Source organism: Sus scrofa, chromosome 12, assembly GCF_000003025.6.
Source record: "Sus scrofa isolate TJ Tabasco breed Duroc chromosome 12, Sscrofa11.1, whole genome shotgun sequence".
NCBI classification, from domain to species: Eukaryota; Metazoa; Chordata; class Mammalia; order Artiodactyla; family Suidae; genus Sus; species Sus scrofa.
This window is the reverse complement of record NC_010454.4, coordinates 58,067,899-58,091,957: the sequence shown is the minus strand read 5'-3', so window position 1 is coordinate 58,091,957 and position 24,059 is coordinate 58,067,899. Positions and strand designations below refer to the sequence as shown.

The 24,059-nt window shown below is 49.3% G+C and overlaps 1 protein-coding gene across 1 annotated transcript in view; it reads right to left on the bottom strand.

Annotated features, from left to right (window-relative positions):
* COX10 (COX10 homolog, cytochrome c oxidase assembly protein, heme A: farnesyltransferase (yeast)) overlaps positions 1–24,059 on the bottom strand; it is a 98,745-nt gene that overhangs the window by 18,618 nt on the left and 56,068 nt on the right. Inside the window, 1 exon segment of the mRNA NM_001244626.1 lies at positions 9,258–9,328. Coding sequence (NP_001231555.1) covers positions 9,258–9,328 — 71 coding nt within the window.

The following is a 24,059-nucleotide window of genomic DNA, read 5'->3' as shown; positions in this document are numbered from 1 at the left end:
GGGATGGCGGGTACCTGGTGGAGCCAGATGGTGTCCTGCTCTGACCCTCCCCCTTTAATATACGGGACACTAATAAAAACAAGCAGCTCTGTCCACCTACATGAAATTAGGGTCAATGAATGGTAAGGGGTCTCTGAAAAGCTTTAATAAAACACAAGTTATTTTTTAAAAAATCAAGCTGGGACATCAAACCCTCCATCTCTGCTGCTTCGGAGACCACCTGGGAGCTGCGAGCACGCAGCCCTGGGGAGAGAGAGGTGCAGATGCAGGTGAGCAGGTGGTGTGCCGCCCGCCTGGGACGAGCCTTTGAGCCTCTGCTCCCGGACAGCGCCTGCACCCACAGCAGCCAGGGGGACCAGGCTCCCCATATAAGGAGGAAAGGGGCTGCCCGAGGCAAAAACAGGAGGGGTAAGGACGGTGGGAACTGCCAGGCAGGTATGGCTGGCAGCTTCCACGTGGGAGGGAGCCCACGAAGCCCAGAAATCTGGGCTTTTATGCACAAGTCTTCTATTTTTAAATGCTGGCCACTGTGGAAAAGCACAGCATTCCGAAGGAAAATGCCTCTTCGGGGTCTGGTCCGGTGGTTCTGCCGTCTGGGTGGAAGACCTCCGCTGTGAAGCGCCTGCAGCTCCTCCGCCCCAGGACTGACACCCCCCCCCCACACTCCTTTCATCTTCAGTGTGGCCTTTCCTTACTCATCCTCTAAGATTCCGCCTAGACATCAAAACACGTCCTCCAAGAACACCTCCCCCCGCCGCCCCCACTCCCGACAGGTGGCCCAGGTGCCCTCTGCGCCCGTCACTGCCATCCTCCAAGAACACCTCCCCACCTCCTCCTGCCCACTCCCCAGGAGTGGCCCAGGTGCCCTCTGCACCATCACTGCCATCACGCCGACCCGCTCTGCGACCTCACCACACGCTTTCTGAGTGTCGCCTGCACTAGTCAATGTGATATGCCCTATACCTAAGGCTGGGGCCCAAAATGTTGACTGAAACTAAATTCGACAAACCAGGCAGGAGAGGGAAGATTGTCCTAAGGCCACTGCTCCTGTAACACCAGTCAGGGGGAGCAGCATCTGATGGCGTCAGATCTTTCCGTGTCCTCTTGTTTGAAAGGAGATGAAAAGAAACAGGCCATGAGCGCAAATGACTCCTGACGACTAGTGAAAGGCGTACTCGCCTATGACTCGCTTCTCACGTGCCTGCAAGTGACTAACCTGGTTACCATGGCATGACACTTAATTCTCTATATTCATAATTACTGGAATTAATTTTCCCATTAAGGTGGGAAAACTCAAGCTGACATGTATTATTTCCCTGTCAACACTGCCGAGCTGGAAAATGGATCATTCCAAGGAGATGGAATCAAAATACGGATATGCTTCAGAGTAACAGGATTTTCTGGTTATAAACAGGGGCACAGGGCGGGGGGGGCGGACGCCCAGGGGACCCCCCCACCATCCCCAGGACTGCGTCCATCAATGCTCATGACTCACGATGCTTCAAAAAAATCAAATATGGGAGTTCCCGTGGTGGCGCAGCGGTTAACGAATCCGACTAGGAACCATGAGGTTGCGGGTTCGATCCCTGCCCTTGCTCAGTGGGTTAACGATCCGGCGTTGCCGTGAGCTGTGGTGTAGGTTGCAGATGCGGCTCGGATCCCGCGTTGCTGTGGCTCTGGCGTAGGCCGGTGGCTACAGCTCCGATTCAACCCCTAGCCTGGGAATCTCCATATGCCGTGGGAGCGGCCCAAGAAATAGCAAAAAAAAAAAAAAAAAAAAAAATCAGATATGCTTTCTTCCCTCTGCTGACAATGGGTCTGAGAAAACGCCCAAGTTCCTCCCCCGATCCACTGTCCTGACTCAGCCCATCGATGGCACAGCCCTTTAGCTGGCTCTTTGTCTCACACCGCGTGACACTGAATGACTGTATTTTAAGGACCAAGTTCCGAATATGAGCACTGCGATTACTGAGACCAAATCTGTTCCTCCTGCCACTTCAAATGCCTGGCTGACACTCAGAAATTTCCACACTTAGGAAAGGTTTACGCTCTTATTCCATCTGCGGTATATACACACCGAGACTAATCCTCCCCCCCAGAAGCTCTGCAGAGCTTCACCGGGTACCAGCCCCGTGTGACGGGGGACGAACGGCACCCACAGCCCCCCTGCAGCCTGCAACCGTTTACATTTGCGTAAGTGCTCCCTGGTGAGACCTTCAGTAAACGTGAAAAATGGCTCCTGTAAATCCCGGTAATACTTAAGCTAAACCCGAGCTTTACGTTAATGATGCCAACTAAACAATCCATTCATTTCATCTCGAAAACTCAGGCTCCATCATTCATTTACAAACCAGGCCTGGGCCGCCCCGCCCCGACTCCGACTCCGAGGGTTTGAAGGTCTCCGCCCCCAACAACCTCCCACTCTGCTCTCATCGCTTCCCGTGCGGCTCACGGCCGCAGGGAGCACTCCCAAGCTCTGGATGAAACCTGGGCTGGCCTGTCTAGGTCTCTCAACATTACCAAGCTGGAAAATGCATCATTCAAAGGAAGCCAAACACAGGTGTGCTTCAGAATCACGATGAAGGCCCAGCCCGGCCTGCCTGCTGCAGGTGCCTTCACCACACAGTGGGTCCTTATCTGCTGTTATCTTTGTTTTCTGACCTTCCAGAGACCACCCCGCCCCGTGTACCAATTCACTCATGTCACTCGGTGCATGTTTATGGCCTGCCCTGTCTTGTCTGCTTAAGCATTTGATGCGTTTGGCTAATTTTTCCACCCAGATTATAGGCCTTTTGAGCATTATAAAAATAAACCTGACAGTGCTGGTTCCATTATAGGTAATCAATAAATTCTGAATGAATTGAATTAAACAAGGGAATTGTTTAATTCGAAAATATATAGGAGAAACGTTTGGCCTTGACATTCTTAAGAAAGATTAATTTTAATTAGGACAGCCCAGGAGAAAAGGTTGTTACTTAGAAAAAAAAAAAAGATTTATTAGAAACTGAAGTCTGAAGGACATCAGGTTGGAGAAAGATGGATTCCTCCAGCCTTTCGGAAAACAAGGAGCAGAATGAACAGAAAACAGCCAACTCCAGCCTGACAGAGCCCGGGCACACCCGGCGGAAGAACGGCCAGAGGACACCTCTCTCCACGCCCCGACCCGCCGCATCTCTCCCGAGGCTCTGACTCCAAGCCCCCTGAGGACCCTGAAGTGGGTGCTGGGGAGGGGGAGGTGGGGAGGAAGGACCCTAGTTGGATGGTTCTGCCTGGGGCAGTGCGCTCAGGCTGCCGGAGTGGCCTGAGGTGCTTCTTCCTATCCCTCCAGGCCTAACTGTCCCCTCCCCTCGGCCCGGGGCACTGGTCCAGAGCTCCGGCGATCAAATCCTCCACAAGGCCCTAGAACTGGGCCGGGGACTCCAGGGGAGACCCTGGGGCCAAGGCCGAGGCTTCCATTTGGGTGATGAGTGGACTTAAGGGAAGCTGAGGGCCCAGCACGTAGAGAGGTGACAGGAACCAGAGCAAAGCGGCCCGAGCACAGGGCAGGAGGGGACTCACTGTGGAGGGCTGAGGGCCCGTCTTTCCAGAAGCCTGGCTGTAAAAAGAGCGGACGAGAGGAAAAGCCAGACGGAGCAGCCGATTCAACAGACCCCTCTAGGACACAAGAAAGGCCTCTTGTCCAAATACGAAGTCGGACGACAAGCACGCGATGGGGCAGTGGGCTGGGAGAGGGGCCGAGGGGCTCCAGGGGGATTCTGAGCCAAGCACCCGCTCTGCCAGTGGCTCTCTAGGCCTTAGAGCTTGTCCAGGACCAGAGACAGAAACGGGTCCCAAGGGGCCTGGAGGCCCCACCTTCCAAACTCAGGTGGTAGATTCTGCAGCCAAATCTTCCGTGGAAAAACGCTTGACGTCCCCCTCCTGGGAAGAAGTGAGGGTGTCTTAGGAAGAACTACTGCGGATGGTCCCCTTTACCCTCCTCGGCCACCCGCAAATGAGGACCAAAGCTGCAAGTTAATACAGAGCTTTGAACTTGGAAGGCACTCGAGGACACTGGCCACCTGTGTGACGGGGGAGCTGGGGGAGGGGAAGTCCTTGAGAGGATACAAACAGCAGAAAAACAAGGGGTCTCAGAGGGATCCGACCACTTTCTGATTTTGCAGGGGTCGGGGGGGCAGGTCCTGCCCACTGACCTGGCCTCCGGGGAACGGAGGCGGTGGTGCGGCTGCAAACTGGCAGAGGCAAATTCTGCAGCAAGGAGCCGACACGGGAGGCAGGCCAGCGCCGTCCGGCCCCGGAGGCCCTCTTTCCTGACGCTCCCAGATGCTCAAGCTCTTTAGCTAAATGCACCGGGGCTCCGGGTCCAGTCGCGGGCATTGGGGACGCTCCCTAAGTGAGCTAAGGGACAATGTACTCAAGTCATCAAGTGGCCCCGAGCCATTACAGACTCTGATAAATAATTCCACCATAAAGGCCCCAGAGCTGGAGCAAAAAGCAGAGAGCCATGGGGTCAAATGCTTCCCCAGGACTGGCATTTGGTAAAAAGCCACAGAGGATGCTGTTCTGAACCTCCTGCAACTGTCGTGAGGTCTGAAGTCTAGAAGAGACCGTCGGCTTTGCTTCTGTGCCTTGTAATGAATCTGAGAACCACGAGACGTGGGGCAGACGGGTCACATCTCAGGCAGAGGTGTCACTAGCTCAGATGTCCCGGCCTGGCCTGTCCTGGCGGGGGATGCGGCTGCGCCACCAGAAGGCAAGTCCTAGAGCTGGTTTTGTACATTGGCCTTGCATCGCATGCACCTGCTAAACTCACTTCTTGGTTGTAGCAGCTTTTTTTGTCAACTCTGTGGAGGTTTCCATGTCAGCAATCACACTGTCTCACTTCCTCCTGCCAGATACGCCGCCTCCGGCCCACGCTGCTCCCGAGCCCACACTGCTCCGAGCCAGTCAGTAATGCCCCTGGAAAATCTCTTTTGGGGAAAAGCCCCTGGAGGCATCTCCGATTCCGTAAGCTCATCGTGTCGTCTCCTTGCGGATCTCAGGGGATCATATGACTTTGTTAACATGAAAGTCAACCCCGCTGGCTTCGCCCCTGACTCTGGGTCTGCAGAACCCACCTCCCAAGTGGGTTCCCAATGAGCTGAGTCCTGCTGTGCGGCAGGTGACTTCGCAGAGAGTGGAAGAGAGGTCTAAACCCAGCTCCTGGGCACCGCGGTCGCTCAGAGCCACGACACTTGCTCCGGGAAGGTCCGCACGAGTCAGCTGACCTTCTTTATCTTTTCCAATTTACAAGAAGCCGAAAGATGCTGAGAGTCATTTTTAAAGAGCTGTTTAAAGGGATCAGTGTGACAAGGCCCACCCGCCACGGATTCAGACACATCATCTGCTCCATGTATGCGCTTTCTTCTCCTACAGGCAAAATAAACCACGGGAATCTGTACGAAACAGCCTTAAAATGAGGACGTTCTGTGAACACACAACTGGCACCACCTCCACAGAGGGCAGCACAGAGTTACCACCCAAACTAGCCACAGGGAAGGGCGGGGGGCACCATCGGCAGTCCTGCTGGGACCACGGGGTGACCCAGGTCAGTGCTGGGCACGCTGGGAGGACCGGCCACTCGACCTGCAGCCCAGCTGGTGGTCGCCCTCGTAGGAGGGCACTGTCCCTGCGGCACCTCCCTGACCCCCTGCGGCCATGCCTGTGACAGAGTCACCGTGGAGGCTTCTCTCCTGTCTTCTCCCTGTCAGTTAATCCCTGGGTCAGGCTCAGAGGACCACATGTCGCCCACGGGTGCCAAGGTCATGCCCTCCGAGGTTCCCAATGGCAGCTGGTCTCCCATCTGCACCGAGGGACACCGTGAAATCCATGACCTGCATCCTTGACACAAGTTCCCAAGAACGTTCTTCTAATATCATCACCCTGTCTTACTGTTAAGAACTAAGACGCAGAATTCTGGTCTCCCGAGAGTGGAGCCTTCTCCTTAAAGACAAAGAGACTTTGAGAGACAGTTGTGCCCAGTCGTTAGAAAGTCGGGGTGCAGAGTCAGACGGACTAGGACACGTCTGCTCGTCGTTCCCAGTTTTCCCACAAGTCCTGGGGGAGGCGGGGGGGTTTAACAGCATCTCCCTCACGGGGCTGCAGTGAGAATTACCTACCAGTGATGAACAGAGAGCTCGGCCTTCTGCTCTAAGTGCGATCTCACCAGGAAACGGGGGATGAAATGGACTGGCCCACCTCATCAGGTATGCGACGCTTTGAAAAAAGTTGAATTGGAGCAGAGCTGACTGGCTGCGGGGCTGGCTTCGGGGGCACTGCCGAGGGAAATCCGTTCTACACGCCACACGGTCACTGTGCGACGAGGAGGAGCTTTTCCTGGAGTCTCATCCCGGGCTGGTTTCGTAACCCTGATGTTGCTCGCACACTGCTCCGTTTACCAAGGGTCCCATGAGCCCTCTACTCCTCCCTGGAACAAACAATCAATGCCCGAAAAAGCACTGCCTTCCCCGCCAGCTCTGTAAGCGGCCCTGCCCAACCTTCCGGTCATGTTTGTCTGGAAGGGAGGTCTGAGGGCACAGAGAATGCCACCAGGCACGCGCAAACCGCACCGTCAGGTCCACCCCAGCACAGGGCTCCTTGAGGGAAGCTCCTCGGGTCCTGAACGCACAGAGCACCTCGTCCGGGCGCACGCTTCTCTCCTCGAGTATCGCTCTACTGCTTTAAGTCCTTGGAATAGAATTTATTTCACTCAAATAAAAAGTTTCAGAACTCCCCCTGCAGTCACTTGACACCATTAACAAAAAGCAACGTCTCTCGTGTGTCTTCAGAACGGATAACACCAAGCTGCGTACAAAGGACTTTGCAAGGATTTCTTCCTGACTCCTGTCACTGCTGCCCAGCCGCTGGGACAGGGACGGGCCACACCTCCCAGGACCAACATCGTAAACCAAGCCTATGAAGCTGTGCAGATTCAACAAAGCCTACCAGCCCAAGTCAAACGGAGCAGTAACGACCAGACGAGACTGCGGCGTAAACTGGCTGCGCCTCGCACTTAAAGGTCCATAGCTGTTCTAAGTGGGAGACCCACCGAGGCTGAGAAATGAATGTTCAGGAACAGTCTACCAGGCTTTCTGCGACATCCCCCTGGCCACTCACTAATCTGTTCGTCGACACTGATTTCCTGAATTGTAACAAATGCTAAATGGCAAGACGTCGAGTCCTCAGCTGGAAGACTGGGACTCTCCACGCAAGGTTTCACCCCAGCTGGTAACAGCCCCTTGAACCTATCTGATAAAATACCTCCCGCTATAAAAAGGAAGGCGGACTCTATTTTTTTCAGGCCTATAATTTGTCCTCTACACTGACAATGAAGGTTTATTATCACAAAAGATTCTGCCTCGGTCATCTGCACACAAAAACTAAGTCACAGGTCCATCAGACGAATCACTGTCCTGCGACCTCTGCTATAAGGGAAGGGCACCGCCCACTCCATCCCCCAGGGCCACAGGGCTGCGCACTCCTGGGTGGACCAAGCCCACTGTCCTGAGGGCGGGCAATGACCACACCAGGCCACGGAAGATGAGCTACGAGTAGGAGGTCGGGCCTTCGTCTGATGACCATCGCACGCCTACTGGCTGTTTCCTGGCCTTGTCCCCATGTTTCCCTGTTTCTTTTTCTTTCTTTTTTTAGGGCTGCACCTGTGGCATGTGGAGGTTCCTAGGCTAGGGGGTGAATCGGAGCTACAGGTGCTGGCCTACATCACAGCCACAGCAACACGGGATCCTCAACCCACTGAGCGAGGCCGGGATCGAACCCGCATCCTCATGGATTCTAGTCGGATTCTTAACCTTCTGAGCCACAGTGGGAATGCCTCCCTGGTTTTAAAGGAATAAGATTCACTGAGGAAAAAAGCCTGGACAGAAATTCCAAACAAGTAAGAACTCACCTGTGATCTGATCAGTGGCAAAAGCAGCTTTTAGCTCTTGAGATGGGTTACAGTTTGCATTGTGCCCCTCGAAAACAACTTTACTCAAATAAAAGTGCTTCTGACACTTTCTTAACATAAACACAACAGACAGCTGGATTATATTTCTTTTTTTTTTTTTTTTGCTTTTTTTTAAGGGCCACACCCAAGGCATATGGAGGTTCCCAGGCTAGGGGTCGAAATGGAGCTATAGCTTCCGGCCTACACCACAGTCATAGCAACACCAGATCTGAGCCATGTCTGTGACCTACACCACAGCTCACTGCCGGCAATGCTGGATCCTTAACCCACTGAGCGAGGTCAGGGATCGAACCCGAATCCTCGAGGATCCTAGTCAGGTTCGTTAACTGCAGAGTCGTGAAGGGAGCTCCTAGGTTATATTTCAAAAAAGGAACTACAATATCAGTTAGGGCTGAGATTTCTGTGCTTACATATCTTCACCTGTTCTACCACCTGTTTCAATATAACGGTATTTTAAATTCATTTAAGAACCGAATGGCTAAAAGTAGCCACAATTAAAAATTATTTTCACATAGACCTCTGACTTTATCTGAATTTGTTTCCTTTACGGTTTAACTTATGATGTGTGATTATCTGATGCCTGGGGGTTACCCTGATACGTTTTAAGCTCCAGGAAGCACTGCTTGGCATACGGTAAGAGGAAGATTTAGCAGAATCGGTATGAACCACAGGCTCTTTTTATTCTTCTCAGCTGTGATATCTACTGGATTTAAAAAAATATCTTTTGAAATGCCAGTTTCGAGGTCTGCAGGAAGTAAAATGTTTAATCATTCCCCATTAGTGATATTAAAATATTTATATGCCTTTTAGTTCTACTTAATTGAATTTGGGGGGAAGCAGTGTAACGGGGCCAGCCTTTCCTTGGCGTCCAAATAGCTGTCAGCTGACCATCTGAGAAAACCAGGCTTCGACCTAGCTCTTTCCTCCGAGGCTCTGGATGGAACTGTCTGAAATCGCTTGTGTTAATGGAATGTTTTCAGACACTATAAGCAAAACAAGTTTGTGTCTCAAAACTGAATCGAATACGGAAACCTATGCCACGAGTTACTCCCACGACGAACCTTCCGATCTCAGATCCGCTCTGAGTGCCGTGGGGGGCATTCTGCTTGGAGCTGAAAGCAGTGCACACCCTCCCCAGGGTGTTCCTCTGGAAACGGGGGGCTCTTTTCACTTCACGGGTCGAGGCCAAACACTGGGGGACGACGCAGAAGGAATGAGCACATGACACGGAGAAGACGGACACTCACGGTTTTACCTGATCTGTCCGCGAACCAGAGGTCTGTTCTTTGTCCTATTCATGTTTGAATCAAACGGAACCTCAAAGAACTGCAAAGAGATTGAAAAGAAGATAAAGCATTAACTATAACAGGAATAGTTTGGGTCTTATAATATAGTCTTCTGTTTGGGTCTACAATTTGTATTACACAATAAACTTCATTTTAATTTTGACAGCAGAAACGAATGCTGTTGGTGTTCTTTAGAGGAAAACTCCGCAGGAGAGACACATTTAAAAAATTATATTCGTTAATTGTCAGGTACTTTTTTTCCAGCTCCAAAAACCATGTGTTAAATACATAGCTGCAGTCTTGAAGCCACAGTTTCAGCTTTAAAGCATCAGGGCTGTAAACCACCCCAGAGCCTTTCACACAGCCCAATGCCTGTGAATCACCAAGACTCAGGTGGCCACAGGAAATGGGCGGAGTCTGAAGGAAGTAAGACGCCAGGTGAAACTGTACACAAGTGATGAGCTTACACAGACTAGGTCCCCCCTCTCTGCCCAGGACAGCTCCCCTTCACAGCTGAGACTAAGTCCCCAGCCCCTCTGCCCAGGACAGTTCCCCTTCACACCTGTGGCCCCAGCATCATCAATAGCAACACCCCCTTTGGCTCCCAGTTTGGACAGTAGGTTGTCTGGTCACCCTAACAATGCAATACTGTTTCTTGTTCATCTTCTAAGGACAAGGTCCAGAGGGTCCCCTAACTCGCTTTCTGAAGCCCTGACAAACTGCACAATATGCTCTTAAATTTGTGATCAGCATCTCTTGCCATCCTTTTCGGTACAGCAGAGTCTCCAAAAATGTGCTGATGAGGTTACTGTTTGGGACCGTGCTTGACTCAATGAACGTGGAGCAAAGCAGGAGATGAAGCAATAGCTCAGGGCAAGGTCTAGGGCAGTATTTCCCCAACTCCCTTCACTCTCTTCTCTGTCTCGGGAGTTGCTCTCAGAAGGCCCATCCCAAGGTCAAAGCACAGCAGTCCAGCAAAGGCTCTGAGAAACCTAACACACACTGCTTAGCCAGTGTTTCCCAAACTTACTTGACCATGCCAACGTTTTTTACGGAAAATACATTCAACAGGTGTTGGAGCTATCTGGCCTGCATATACCCGGGGATAAGGATAATTTCCTAACCAGTCTGTACGACCCACAACCCTCTGAACGGTGAGCTGTAATCAGCAGGTGTCCCATACATGTGAGAAAAAAAGAAATACTAGTGCTAAAAAGATGGAGCCTAGAAATCAGTCAAGTAACATCTTCTTTTTTATCGTACTGTAAAAAAATCACCAGTACTGCCTACTGATAAGTCACTGTCAAAATGAAAGAGAATTTTATCCTGAACTACTTGAGAAATTCAGAATGTACCCTTTAGGTTCAGACATCCGGTAAGATATGTTTCCTTAATATAAAAAAAAACCCCAATATACGTTTCCCTTCCCCCTGTCTGATGGTACAAGGCTGTCTTGCGCTGTTTACACACATGCTGTTTTAACATCCCTGAACACAATGCTATCTTCTAAATGGACACGAGTGCGTTTCTCCTCTCGTTCAGTTCAGGCAACTGTGCGCAGCAGGAGCAAGGCATGTGAGGGCACTGGGGCTGGGGGGGTGCATTCGGGACGCAGGGAAGCATCAAGAAAGAGGCCTGGGAGGCGGGATCTCGGGCTGTGCTTCGTAGCTGGAAGGAGCCGGGCCCAGCCAGGGGTTAAGGCCAAGGCTTCGAGTTCAGAGACCACAGCTGCACTGCACTGACCACTTACCTGTGGCCGGGAGCCCAGCCGTCCCATATGTGTAATAAGAACACGCAGCGTGCAAGCTGACGGAGGATGGATAAGATACTGACACACAGCGCGGCAAAGGGCACTTGGGACTCATTTCACTGCTCTGGGCGCTACTGGGCAGCTGGAGAGGAAGCCCTGGAGGGAGCCGGGGCGCCCAGGCGGTGCTGACACCCCCGCGGAGGAGACGTGTTGGGGATGGATCCCTCTGACACGGCTTAGAGGCCGGTTTTGGCAAAGCTGACGGGCAAGGCCCTGGTGGGAGACGAGGAGCCTGGACCAAGAGCCCCCTCCACCCTGGGGCCCAGCAGCCTTGCCCAGGGCGCCAGGGCCCAGCCCTCTGCACCGACTCTGCTGTTTAAGCACTAGGAGCGCAGCCCCCTGCCCCCCTGCACACATCGGTCACCCCCGGACCTTGGTCTCTCCTGCTGAATCCCGGTCCCCCGCCACCATCCACACCTCATCCTCAGGCGGGCACTGCGTTTGCTGCAGTTTTATGTAAACAGAATCGAGTAACACGCATTCTTTGGGGCTGGCCTTGTTTTTCACGAGGCCTAATTACCATGAACACCACTTGGCTACGGCCCTACCTGGAAGCATGACAGAAGGGTGTGTCCGGGTGCCAGGCTGGCAACCGCCCTGGTGGTGTCACCTGGGCTCAGTGGGCCTGAGGCTGCCGGGGGCCCTTCCCCACAGCTGCAGGTCAGGGAAGCCATGGATGCACGAAGGGCAGTCCCGCTGACACCTGCAAGGCGGGCGCGAGGCAGGCACTGTGGCAGCTCACGCACGGCCGCTGGGACCTGCCGGCTCACCTGGCTGGCCTGCAGCTGCCCGGGCTCCTGCAGGACCCCCTTGGCTGCAGCCACCCCCAGCCGACCCCGTCTCGTGATCTTGGGCCAAGCCCGTGTGCTGCTCCTCGGCCAACTGCAGGTCACCGGCATCATCACAGGTACGGGCTTGGAAGCGACAGGAAGCAGGCATGTGTCCAGTTTGGTTCCAGTCCTGCTCTCCTCTGCTTCCCTCAGACCCAGGACCAGGTTAAGGGGCCAAGGGCCCGGGACTGCCTCCGGCCCAGGATGGCATCAGGCCTAACCCTGTGACACACCCCTTACATCACTCACAGTCGTTCTGATATCCTGATCAAGCCTCCACTGATAGAGGCTTCTTCTCTGTTACTGTCAACAGAACCACTGTTTAAAACTTTTCAGTGTGTTACCGTCTCAGTGTGTGCATCTTGTCTCATGATCTCAACGACAGGCTTCCTGAGATATGTGAATTTTCATCCCTAATGTTATAGAGAACTGTGCAAACAGGCATTCAACAAATAATTTATAAAATAAATCATTACTGCAAATAAAGATATTTGTAGATTGAATTACATTCATTTAAAAGACTTATAATTTACAAATGTTAAAAAGTCCTTTGCCTATAAGGGTCTATATTCTTTATTGAATTAGTCCAAGTTACACGTAATTAAAATGTTCTGTCTGTTCAGGGCCGCTCCCTCCCCCAATATTCACATTCTATAGGTATTTGACATAATCCTTCCTTCAGGACCTATGAATATAATTTCACAGGACTAATGCGGATTCCAACTACAAATCATATTATTTAAACGCTGGTATTCAAAGGTGCTAATGGAACACAGAAACTCTCGTATAAATACCTATCTTGGCAGTTCTGAGGCTGCGCACATGCACACACACTTAGTGTGGGAATTCTGATGAATTACTTCATCTGGAGGAAAAAAAAAGATGTTGTCTTTTCTAAGTTCCTGGCAAGCTGGCCCCTCGGGATGGGAACGCAACTCCAGGGTGCCATCACTTGGCAGCAGCTTCTGACTCCCACAGACGCTGACCTTTACCAGGACAAGCAACATCTGGGGAGAACCAGCACGCTCACTGAGACTTGGGGTTCCTTTCGGCGAGGGTGATACAACTCTCCGAGCGCCGGGCTCGTCCCACTACTTTATGCTGTTTTTCATGCATTTGCTCTAGTGCCTGTCAGTCGGGTTTACTGCTTTGGTTTGGATATTGCAACTGCATTTCCAAAACGTACAGTGTAGTACATTTCGATGAGAAATTTAAACACTTTAGAACACTGAGCAGGCTCAATCTACCCAAATTTTTTCCCCTGTGCTTTATAATTTTCATAATGTTATCACTTCACTTGGCTCCGACTACTTCTGAAGTAGAGGAGACGTGCAGCTTGTGCCAAAAATAACACACAAATGTGACCCATCTGCAGCAGACACACCTGGCCAGCTGCGCTTCTCCCAGGGGCCAGGCTCGTGCTCGGCCTGCCTTCCGGGGAGGCCCTGGTCATCCAATGGCCATAAGCCCAGCACTGGACCACAAGCCCAGACACAGGGACTGGTTGACTGGGCGGGTATGTGATTCAAACAGTCTTTCTTGGGATCTGACAACCCGAAAGCCCAGGAAAGCACGTTCCCCCTTGTCTTGGGTTCCCGGGGCCGCAGAATGGGACCCAGGGCAGGGGAGAAGAGATCCAACACGGACTCCTGGGCCAAGCGCCCTCCACAGTCTAGGCCGGCCCCCCACGGGTGCCCCTTGCAGTGCCATCCCCCCAGGAGAGGAGGGCTGCCAGACCTCACACGAGAGAGCCGAGAGCCCTGCGCAGCTGGGGAGTGACCACTGCAGCAAACGGCTTCCTTTCTGTCTATGTTCCTTTTCAAAAGACGTTTTCTCAGTCGCTGTCCCTCCTAAAAATCCATCAATCTGCTGGAATTCTTTTCATTTAAATCGTCCCTTTATTCTCATTCTTGGCCCGCTTCCTGTCGCCTGCTGTCCTCTGAGCCGTCACGGGGGTCAGGCCCTTGGGGCTGCAAAGGGTAGAACCTTTGCCCAAACCCGCTCGAAGGAAAATGGGGCTTGACTTCTTACAACAGGGCTGTGCCTGCTGTTAGGAATGACTGGGTTCAGGGCCAAATGTGCTGCCACAATTCTGGCTCTTTCCACCCCTGGAACATGTTCTGGGTCCTGCCTCGTGCAGGTGCCTCCCAGGGAACAGGGCCCAGACGCTCATCCTCCAGGTGACCTTGGCAGCAAGTTTATTTTCCGATGGCAAAGAAAAGTCCAGAACCACCACGCCATGGGTCCTCACGGCTATGGGATGACGCGGCTATCCCGTGAGCTGGGAGAAGGGTGTGGGTGGAGAGACACAGCGTCTCAGTGACCCACTCGGACCACAGGTGTTCCTTTCTCAACAGGAAAGAACTATTCTCTTACCAGAGGACAGCAGGCAGACGCCGAGAAATGGTAACTCGCTGTGAAGCAAAGGGCCCCGATCACTTCACGTGTCGCACCCAAAAGGCAGCTCGCCCACGTTATTCCCGGGCTAAGCATCGGAAAGGCACTCCTCGACGTAAACATAAAAATAATTTCCCTTCACTCGGGCTCATCCCCATTTGGGGAATCAGCGGTTCTGCCTATTTCACAGAGCAGTAAATGGGTCATTTTCCCTCCTCCTCAGTCACATGGTGAAGACAGAGGTCACTGTTATAACAACAGAGAGATCTTGATTAGACGCTTAACAGGAGCCTGGTGCTTCTCTATCGGGCCGTTCTTTTGCATCAGTAGATAAGTATTATTACTCCAAGGAGATGCCACTCAGATATAAAAGGCACATATTAATCCTCCTCCAGATAGGAAGATACTCAGGATACTACTGAATTTGTGAGCTAAAAATGACACAGGTACCAAAAGTGGGCGGAAATAGAACTTGGCTCAAGTGAGGAACTTCCTGTTTCCAGAGGGATTAACTACACCCATGCAAGAAGCAGAGCTATTCTAGAGCCGTTTGTAAGCCAGGCTCGGAAAACACTGACTTTGACAACGAGGTGCAACTTTTTCTTTCCCTCTGCTAAATATTGGGGCGACATTCTTCTAAAGACTCACAAGAAAAACAAAGCTGTGAGCCTTGTCAGCGTTTGTTTCTCCATCTTCTCAAAGCTGTCACCAAGAGTCTGTTATCCCACCATGGCTCACAGCTTCTGAGGTCCAAGACGATGTCTCCATCAGTCTTGGGCCAGGTTAAAAGGGATGTTAAAAAAACAGATAAAGAGAGCACTGGGCGAGGCACCTGATCCAGCAGGATCCCACAGACCATTGCTCTCCGCTTACAGGTCGGCCATGGCTCTGGCTGTTACCTGTGTTCCAGGGCCACACCTAGAGGAACAAGGTGAGACCTGCTGTCCCCACTGATTTTCTCCCACGTGGCACGTGAGGTGAGGAGTGTGTGTGCTCGAGTGTGTGCGTGTGTGCACGCGCTCTGGCCCCCAGCACCCCACGTGGTGCAGAGGCAATGCTCTCCTCCTCCATGTGCTGCCCGAGCCATTGCTCACTACACTGCATGTGAAGGCTTCGCCCTAAAAGGTCACCCACACTTATTAGAGACCTGAAGTGCCACATCCTGTACGTGAGAGAGAACTCAGAACGTCACTTTGGTTTTGACTAGCTTTGCAAATGGTGTTCGTGAGACTTGGTGAGAAGAGACTTGCGGTTGCCAAGGGGGAGGGAGTGGGATGGAAGGGGAGTTTGGGGTTGGTCGATGTGAACTATGACCTTCAGGATGGATAAGCAAGGAGGTCCTGCTGTAGAGCACAAGGAACTGTGTCCCATCTCCTGGCACAGACCCGGGTGGGAGACAATGTGGGAAAGGGAACGTATGTATACTCACAGCTACGACTGGGTCACTTTGTTGTACGGCAGAAACTGGCAAACACTGTACATCAACTACACTTTGATAAAAAATACAGTACAATAAAATGGTGTCACAGGTGCCAGAGGGATCTCAACCTGTAACTCCGCTCTCTGACAAATGGTGGAAGGCGAACGTGTCCAAATGTTTACATCGTCTGGGTAGAGATGCAGCGTGATTATCCTTTACCGCTGTCTCTAAAGCCCGTGTGTTTTCCAATTCAGGGAAAAAAAGGTAATGCAGTATTTTACCTAAATGATACACACAGAAAATCGGGACAGACCCTCTTTCGGTTACCTAATACAGAATTACTAAACTCATCCAGCATAAAACCAATCTTAATGGAACGTTAGCCAATTGGAACCTTTTGTTTTCCCCAGAAGGCATCACAGGAAGACAAAATGCTGATCCTGAATGTTGTTGCTCAAACACCCCCACCTCAAGGAAACCTGCTCCATCAATTATCCCTTTTCTCTAACAGCAAGTGCCGCCTGCGTCTTTCAGTCTTTCAGCCGGATTACGCCCATCTACACCTACACACGCTGGACTCTCCCTCCAACCTCACCTCTCCCCCAAGCCCCGGAGGCCTCCCAATGTGCTAGCTGACCTGAGCACAGGGTTCGCATCTGGAAGAGAGAAAATCAGCTCTTTTTAATGTACATGAAGTTGGGGGCCCTCCTCTCCGCCAGCTGGGTCAAGAGCAGTGTCCAGGGTGAGGTTAAGAACCCGCCAAAAGTCTCCAAATAGGCTTAGAGGAATTTTTCCTCTAAGAGCTGCCAAGGACTATAATGCCAAGTTTGCAAGAACCAATTCTAAAATAGTTTGTTCCGAAGGCCAGTTTTAAAGAACAGTAAGTAAATGCATTAAAAACTATTAAAGGGGACTGATACGATCAGACTACTTAGATTGCAAAATTCAAAAACCCCCTCACCTTTAAACTAGGGCTTCACAGATGCAAACATCTTTCCTCAACTAGTGCTCGTTCCCCAGAATCTAACGGGTACACAGGACTATCACATGTGTGCATTCTTGTGGCTCCTCCACAGCTGTAAAGCACACAGGCATATGCTGACTGCAAACATGAACCGTGATAAAATAACATGACCCCTGAAACAGTTTCCTAGAATACTACAAAGAGTTTAAGTGCCACCATTAAAAAGAAAACAGACAGAACATGAAACATTTTAAAGGGCAAGAAATAAGGGAAATGTCTTTATCCAGGGGTTCATGATACAACACTCGAAAAGATAAGGTTATACTGCGGGTGGAGCAAGAAAACCGGCACATCTGCAGAGGTTCAGATGTGGCTGAAATACACATCTGGCCACAACGGGTGGGGTGGGAGCGAGAGAAATCATTAAGCAATCTGAGACGTTCCAAACCAAGAAACTGTAAAATTCTCAACTATAAAGCAAAGGAAACACACTTAATCCCTCAGGAGTTGCAGTATGTATTTCAACGGGGTTATCCGTTCCCTGTAAGGACAGAGCAAACCCCCAAACCTGGAGTGACACAGTATCCCCACTGTCCGCATGTGGCCCAGAGCCAGCCTGCGCCCGCAGCCAGCACCTGTTGGCTTCATCATCATGTTACTCTGTGAGGGCAGGGGGTGGGGGGTGGGGGGTGCTGGGGGTGGGTAGGCGGCGGTGCAGAGAGGAGGTGGCCGGGGAACTGGGAGAAAAAAACACGTCTCATTCATGTTGCCCATCAGAGAAAATATATACCTTAAAAGACAGTTGCACGTGCTTTCTGAATATTTTCAGTAACATGTTGGAAGATGAACACATTTCTTCTAAGATTACAGTTTATGTTTGGAGCTTCAGGTCCTCCATGGCTTCTTAGGAGAGACCCCCGCCTCCTCACCATATCATCTTTGCAAAGCGACTGGAAAGCGGTCTTTCACGACCTGCTGCCTTCCGTCTGTGAGATGCTGCGATGCGGGTACAGTGACAGTGCCCTCCACGTTAGCGACATTTCTCTGCTGCCCATTTCCCCCTCAGTCCGCAAACAGTCGCTTGCCGATTACTTACATCGTTTTAAGTGGCCTTTGAACGTCTTCACGCTTCAAGCAGGTGGATACAAAACGTGTCTCTCTATGAACGTCAGTGAAAACGAAACTGGGCGGGTGAATGAGAGCAAGGGCTACACACCACTAAGATGCACATCACAAATACATACTCACAGACATAATGCTGGGGTCAGAGGCTCAAAGAGCACAGAAAATACACCAGGGCATTTTCCAAGAGGGCTTATGTAGGGAGCACAGGTCCGTAACTTTTACAGTCCTTTCTGTTCCCCGATTGCCCCTGCACTTCTTTCTACCCGACCCCGGATAAGCCTTAACGCCGCATCGGACGCATTCGGAATATACATCTAAGCACAGAGCTGGGCCTATAGAGAAGGGCCTATGGCTCCTCTGCGGAAACACAGGACACGGCTGGCAGTTCTTCTAGCAGGGTGAGCTGTCTGTCATGCACAACGATAGGATACCGGGTAATTTCCCAGGAACCCCACCAGTGTAAGGGTGAAGCGCCCTTCCTGAGAGGCCAAACGGAAACCAGCGATGTGTCATAAACCTGGCCACTGGGGTCGGACAGCATGATCGGGCATCTACCGCCTTCCAGAATGATCTGGGAGGAGGATTGGGAGGAAGTGATTCCCTTTCTCGGCTATGAGGATAAAAAAATCCACGCTACGCGGGGTTTCTAGAAAAGAAAATACAGAAGAGCGTGCTGAGCTTCATTTAGAGTTTTTCAGTGGAAATATTTTTCAAGTTTAAATTTAATGAATTAAAAATGGCATAAAGAGAACTTGAATGTTTCTAACTTTTCTGCCAAATGCCAGTTTAATCCAAGAAAGCGGGCAAACATTTAAAAATGCCCATGAAATAACAGCAACTGACTGTGATTGTGAACATACTAGCATCATTATGCAGCTCAGAAAAATGGCGAAGCCATTTATGAGGTCGGCAAAGCCACACTTAAAAGAATTACAACAGATGACATGTCCATGTATTTTCCGTCTCCATCTGTTTTCAGCCTCAGAGGCAATTCTTGGGACATCGGGAATATATGTGATTTTCTATGTTTGCACAAGTATCTGTGTGAAGTGTGTAAAGCAGCAATCTAGTTTTCTAACACATACGAGTTAAAGGAAGAGCATTCACGTCTTTTTTTTTTTTTTTTTTTTTTCATCTTTTTGCCATTTCTTGGGCTGCTCCTGTGGCATATGGAGGTTCCCAGGCGAGGGGTCCAATCGGAGCTGTAGCTGCCGGCCTACGCCAGAGCCTCAGCAGCACAGGATCCAAGCCGCATCTGCAACCTACACCATAGCTCACGGCAACGCCGGATCCTTAACCCACTGAGCAAGGGCAGGGATTGAACCTGCAACCTCATGGTTCCCAGTCAGATTCGTTAACCACTGTGCCACCACAGGAACTCCACGTCTTAACGACATACTTCCGCACAGAAAAGGTTTTAATTTTACTGAGTGACTTTCTTTGGAGTCTCTTTGGAAACACGCTCTGGCGGGGGGACAGGTTTCCAAGGGACACGCATGCTTCCTTTCCTCCTCTTGGTGAGGGGACACGGTGCCGGCAGCAGCAGAACAGCTCCAGGCCGTGCCAGGCTGGCAGAGGGTAAGAGAACAAATGACAGGAGGCGGGGCCAGGCTAAATTCCGCAGGATGCCCAGAGGCAGGTTTGACAGGTGGAACATGTAGGACTTGAGCGCGTTTCTCATTGGAGACTGAACTTTAGAAACACCAGATGGACCACAACTCTCAATTTAATGCCATCCCAAGGTTTAAAGACTTCAGAGCATGTGCCGCTTCTCTTAAGGAGGCAGAGAGCCTCGACGTCTCCTACGTGCCCCCGGACAAAACAGTGACTAATCCAAATCCACGCAGACGGACAGGTAAGCAGCCCCTTTGTACTTCTGTCTGTAACGGTACAAGACAATGTCGGATAACTACAGACGCCTTCATATAAACAGTCTGTCAGGCCACCCAGCCATTAATACATTTATTTTAGCCTATCAGCTGGCAGTGACTTTCCTTCCAATGAGAAGAGATTAAATTACTTCTCATTCTATGAAAAGCAGGTATAATATCAATTAATAGGACAAGTCACACTGGGAAGAGGGGGTTGGGATTTTGTCAACTGATCTTTAACAGATAAATTAGCATTATAACTCATAATTAGGCTTAACAATCCCAGACAATATCCGGGAATGAACTCCTGAAAAAACACATGAGGACCTGCAATAAAGCACAATCTAGTTTATATTAATACAATTTTTCAGAGTGATAGCTCTGGTAATTAAATACACCTGAGACATCATTTTCTTCATCATTTATCACGTGATAACAAAAATTAATTTTATTAAAGGTTTTTTTGTAAAAGAAAGGGTCCACCATACGTCAAGATTTTTGAAAGCCGTACAGTCAAGAAATCAGAGGTAACACTGCAATGAAATGAACAGGCTCACCGAAGATGACTGTCCACATATCCTGCCTGATACTTGGTAATCTAAATTTTGTATTGCTTCATAACAAGTCAATGAGATTGCTATTAAAAATATAAAATGCTTGCAGTTCTTTTGCGGCTCAGTGGGTTAAGGATCCAGTGTTGTCACCGCTGTGGCTTGAGTCGCTGCTGTGGTGTGGGTTCGATCCCTGGCCCGGGAACTTGAGCATGCCTCCAGCATGGTCAAAAAAAAAAAAGGTTGAAATGAAAAACAAGAACAAACGGAAATGTGAAAATAGGACTATATTATTTCAAAAGATGGGGAAAATGTTCTTATAAAGGGCGGTTAGAAACTCTAAAGAGCCTAGCTCATTTCTAATAAATTCCGCCTCTGAAACCACATATTAAGAACATGATCCAGAGGGAGGGGAGCAAACAACATGAGAGACATTTTAAAACGCCAGCTTGTGCTGCGCTGCTTTTAACAGATAAGCAGTGGAAGGAGCACTATAGGAATGGTTAAAATGCGGTAAGACACCTTGATGGCGTATCAGGCAGACGTTAAACAGAGTAAAGGCTCTAAAAATCTGGGAAAATGCTTCAAACACTAATAATGTAGTTTATAGTTTACAACCGGTTTCAGGGTGGTGGGTCTATGGAGTTTTGTTCTCTTTCCCAAATTTTATTATAATAATATGGAGAAAAATAATAAGCACAAAGAGTAAATTACGCAGATAGATGTGGCTACATTGAAAAAGATCTGCACATGGTTTGGGAGTATTTTAAAAAATTAACTGTTTACTTACATTTTCCAAACCACATTAAATCTCTTAGGTTTTCCAAAACACATTAGAAATGTAAAATTTGCATCACAAACACTTTTGAAGGTTAGTTTCAGGGAGAAAAGTCCTTCTAGAAATGGCGGGTCAAAGAGACGTACAGAAGAAGCTCCTTTTAGAAAAGATTTCTCCACTTTTAAGAAGTCTCTTCCCAATGATGTTTTTCCAAAGCTGTACTTGTTTATTCAGAGCTGTACTCGCTAAGGCTGTATTTCGCAGAGTTTGGCTTGGTTTTACCAATAAAAACTTTACGGACATTCAGTGCAGGGAGCCACGATGCCATGCTGAAGCCGCTTCTGATACTGAGGGACCCCCAGGTCCAAGGCCAGGTGTGCAGACCTGTCCTTTCCCCCACTCTGAGCTGTGCTACTGATGAGCAAATAACCAGGTCTGCGGTCATCATGCAATTTGATTTTATTTTACCCCCAAGAAACCTACTGACTTCTTTATGCATTAAATATAGACATACAGCTAGATTAGTTCACTTGAAACTTTCTTATGAAAACTTCAATCATAAAATTACAAAACCTTTTGCTTTGATCAGCTTCCTGCTGGAGAAACAGTGCGCATTCTCAGCCATGGCTTTAGTCATGAAGGAAACTGCTTCCCTGTGAGGTGACCAGCAAATTCGTTCTGAAAAAATAAGTGACAGATCCTGGCTAATACTGTGACGGTTCATTTACATGTAAGCCTCTTGGGATAACCAGCCACAAGTTTAAGCAGGTGAAAATCTAGTCTCATAACGAAGTAAATTTACCAGACAAGCAAACCCAGAACGTGGATGGGTCCGCGCCTTTTTAGTGCTGAGAGGGACGCACTGACCTATTCTTCACAAATGAGGAATAATGTACCACCACTGGGTATGAATCACTATGGGTTTACTGTGCCCCAACCCGGGCTACGCGCTGTGTGCAGGAAGCGTGGTCTCTTTTAGGGAGGCAGTGTCATTATCTTCATTTGAAAGACAGGTAACTGAGGCACAGACAAGTAAGGAGCCAAGGTCCTGAGGCCTGGGTTGGAGCCTGGGCCACTGAGTCCCTGTGCTCAGCCACTGCCCCCGGCGCCACCCAGGACCCAGCCAGCCCCCGCCCAGGACCTGGGGCTTGAGCGTGAGACACGCTGGATAAGGAGATGCCGAGCCCTGTCCCTGTAGTTTATACTACTAATTCATAGTTCAACTACCACAACCCTATCCCTATCCCATATGGGAAACAAAACACCTCCCGCTTGATATGAGACATTTGATTTATAACACAGTAAGAGGCAGCCTGGTAAGATTCACAGAACACAGGCGTTCAGTGCCAATGATAAGGCAGAAGGAGGAAAGGCGAGGCGTCTCAACACTGGTCCATCACAGGCTGGCCCACCGGGCTCAGGGCACGAGACTCCCGAGGGCCTGTGGCAAATGACCAAGTTTACCTGTGCGGCCAGCACTTAAGACTTGGTTGGGCTAACCCTTCCCAAGGAGAAAATAATGAACTTAAAACACACTATTCTCACCACCCACAGAGCATCATTAGGGCTATAATAATATGGAGAATATGTTTCAAATGACTTTCTTCTTTTCAAAACAACAAAACAAAACAAAACCCTGGTATGCTTGCCTGCAGTGGGATCACTTATACATTATCAGACATAATTCTAATATCTGACAATATGGGCTCAGTTAATGTAAATTTTGCTTTGTTTATATAGTGGCATAAGAGAGAAAAATTTAAAGCTCTTTAAAGGCAAATAATATTTAGTGACCTGCCTGGGAAGTTCACGATTTGGTATTAAGAGAAAAAGAGGAAAAAGGTAAAATTATGTCATGCCATATACAGTATAATGCCTCTTTATGTAAGTGCATCGGAAAAGCTTGGACAAGAGCCATAGACCAATGTAACTGAGTGATGCTATGCCCTCTCTAAGGAAATTCTATTCCTGTGTGTCCCTTTAATGATACTCATTGTATGAAACTGAAATTAGAGTGTTGAGATTGAGTTTATTGTGATGTAACATTGTAACATTGCTTGGCTGTAGAAATATGTTAAAAGAAAAATTCTGAATTCCTATGCCATTCAGGAACACTTTGGAAGTAAAGAGCTCTGATAAAAATCACAGAGCTGTCACAGCAAATCTGACGGAAGGACCCCCCCTCCCTCCAGAAATATAAGCAATTTGTTGAAGGACAGGAGGCTTAGCCTAGGTATAAACTGCACTGGACAACTGAGAATAGCAGTAATGTTTCTGAGAGTGACCTGAAGAGATGCCCACCCAACCCCGGCACCCCACCCAACCCTGGTGTCAGAACCGACGTCCTCCTGACCTTCTGATACCCAAGTAAGTGGCCTTTCCAATCTACCCCTAGTGCTATTTATTGATTGTTCCTCCATTCACCCATTGTTTTGAAGTGATTTGTTTTAGAAAGTTCTTATAGTCTGCAGATAAGCATGCGATAGAATCCTACCTATACCCTTTTAACACTAGACTTAAGATTTTTCTGTGTTAAAACACTAAATATATAATAACTCTCACGGGGAGAATTATCTTTATTTTCCTTATCTCTATTTGGAAACGGGACTTTAAATGATAATCAGAGTATTCCATCTTATGGAGCAAACATAACTGAGCCCATTTTTGTAGGATGAAATTCGATCTGACAAATTCTAAGATATAGAATATTTGCTTATATTTTGATCATTTGCTTTAAAATGGTTCTAACGACGGAAGTGCTGGATTGAAGGGAATGTACGTTTTTAGCAGTTTTAAACTATACTTCCAAAATTTCTCTCCAGAAAGACGGTCCCAATTTACATCCTTACCAACATGACACAAATGATTTTTAAAAAAACCCAAACTGTCTCAACTCATTTAATCGCTCATCACCATATATAGCTTCTAATGGATGAAAAAATAAGTCTTCGGATAATCTAAGCAAACTTAAAGCTCAAAGGATTTTATGTGAGAAATGTAAATAGACAAGTAAATGAAGGGATTT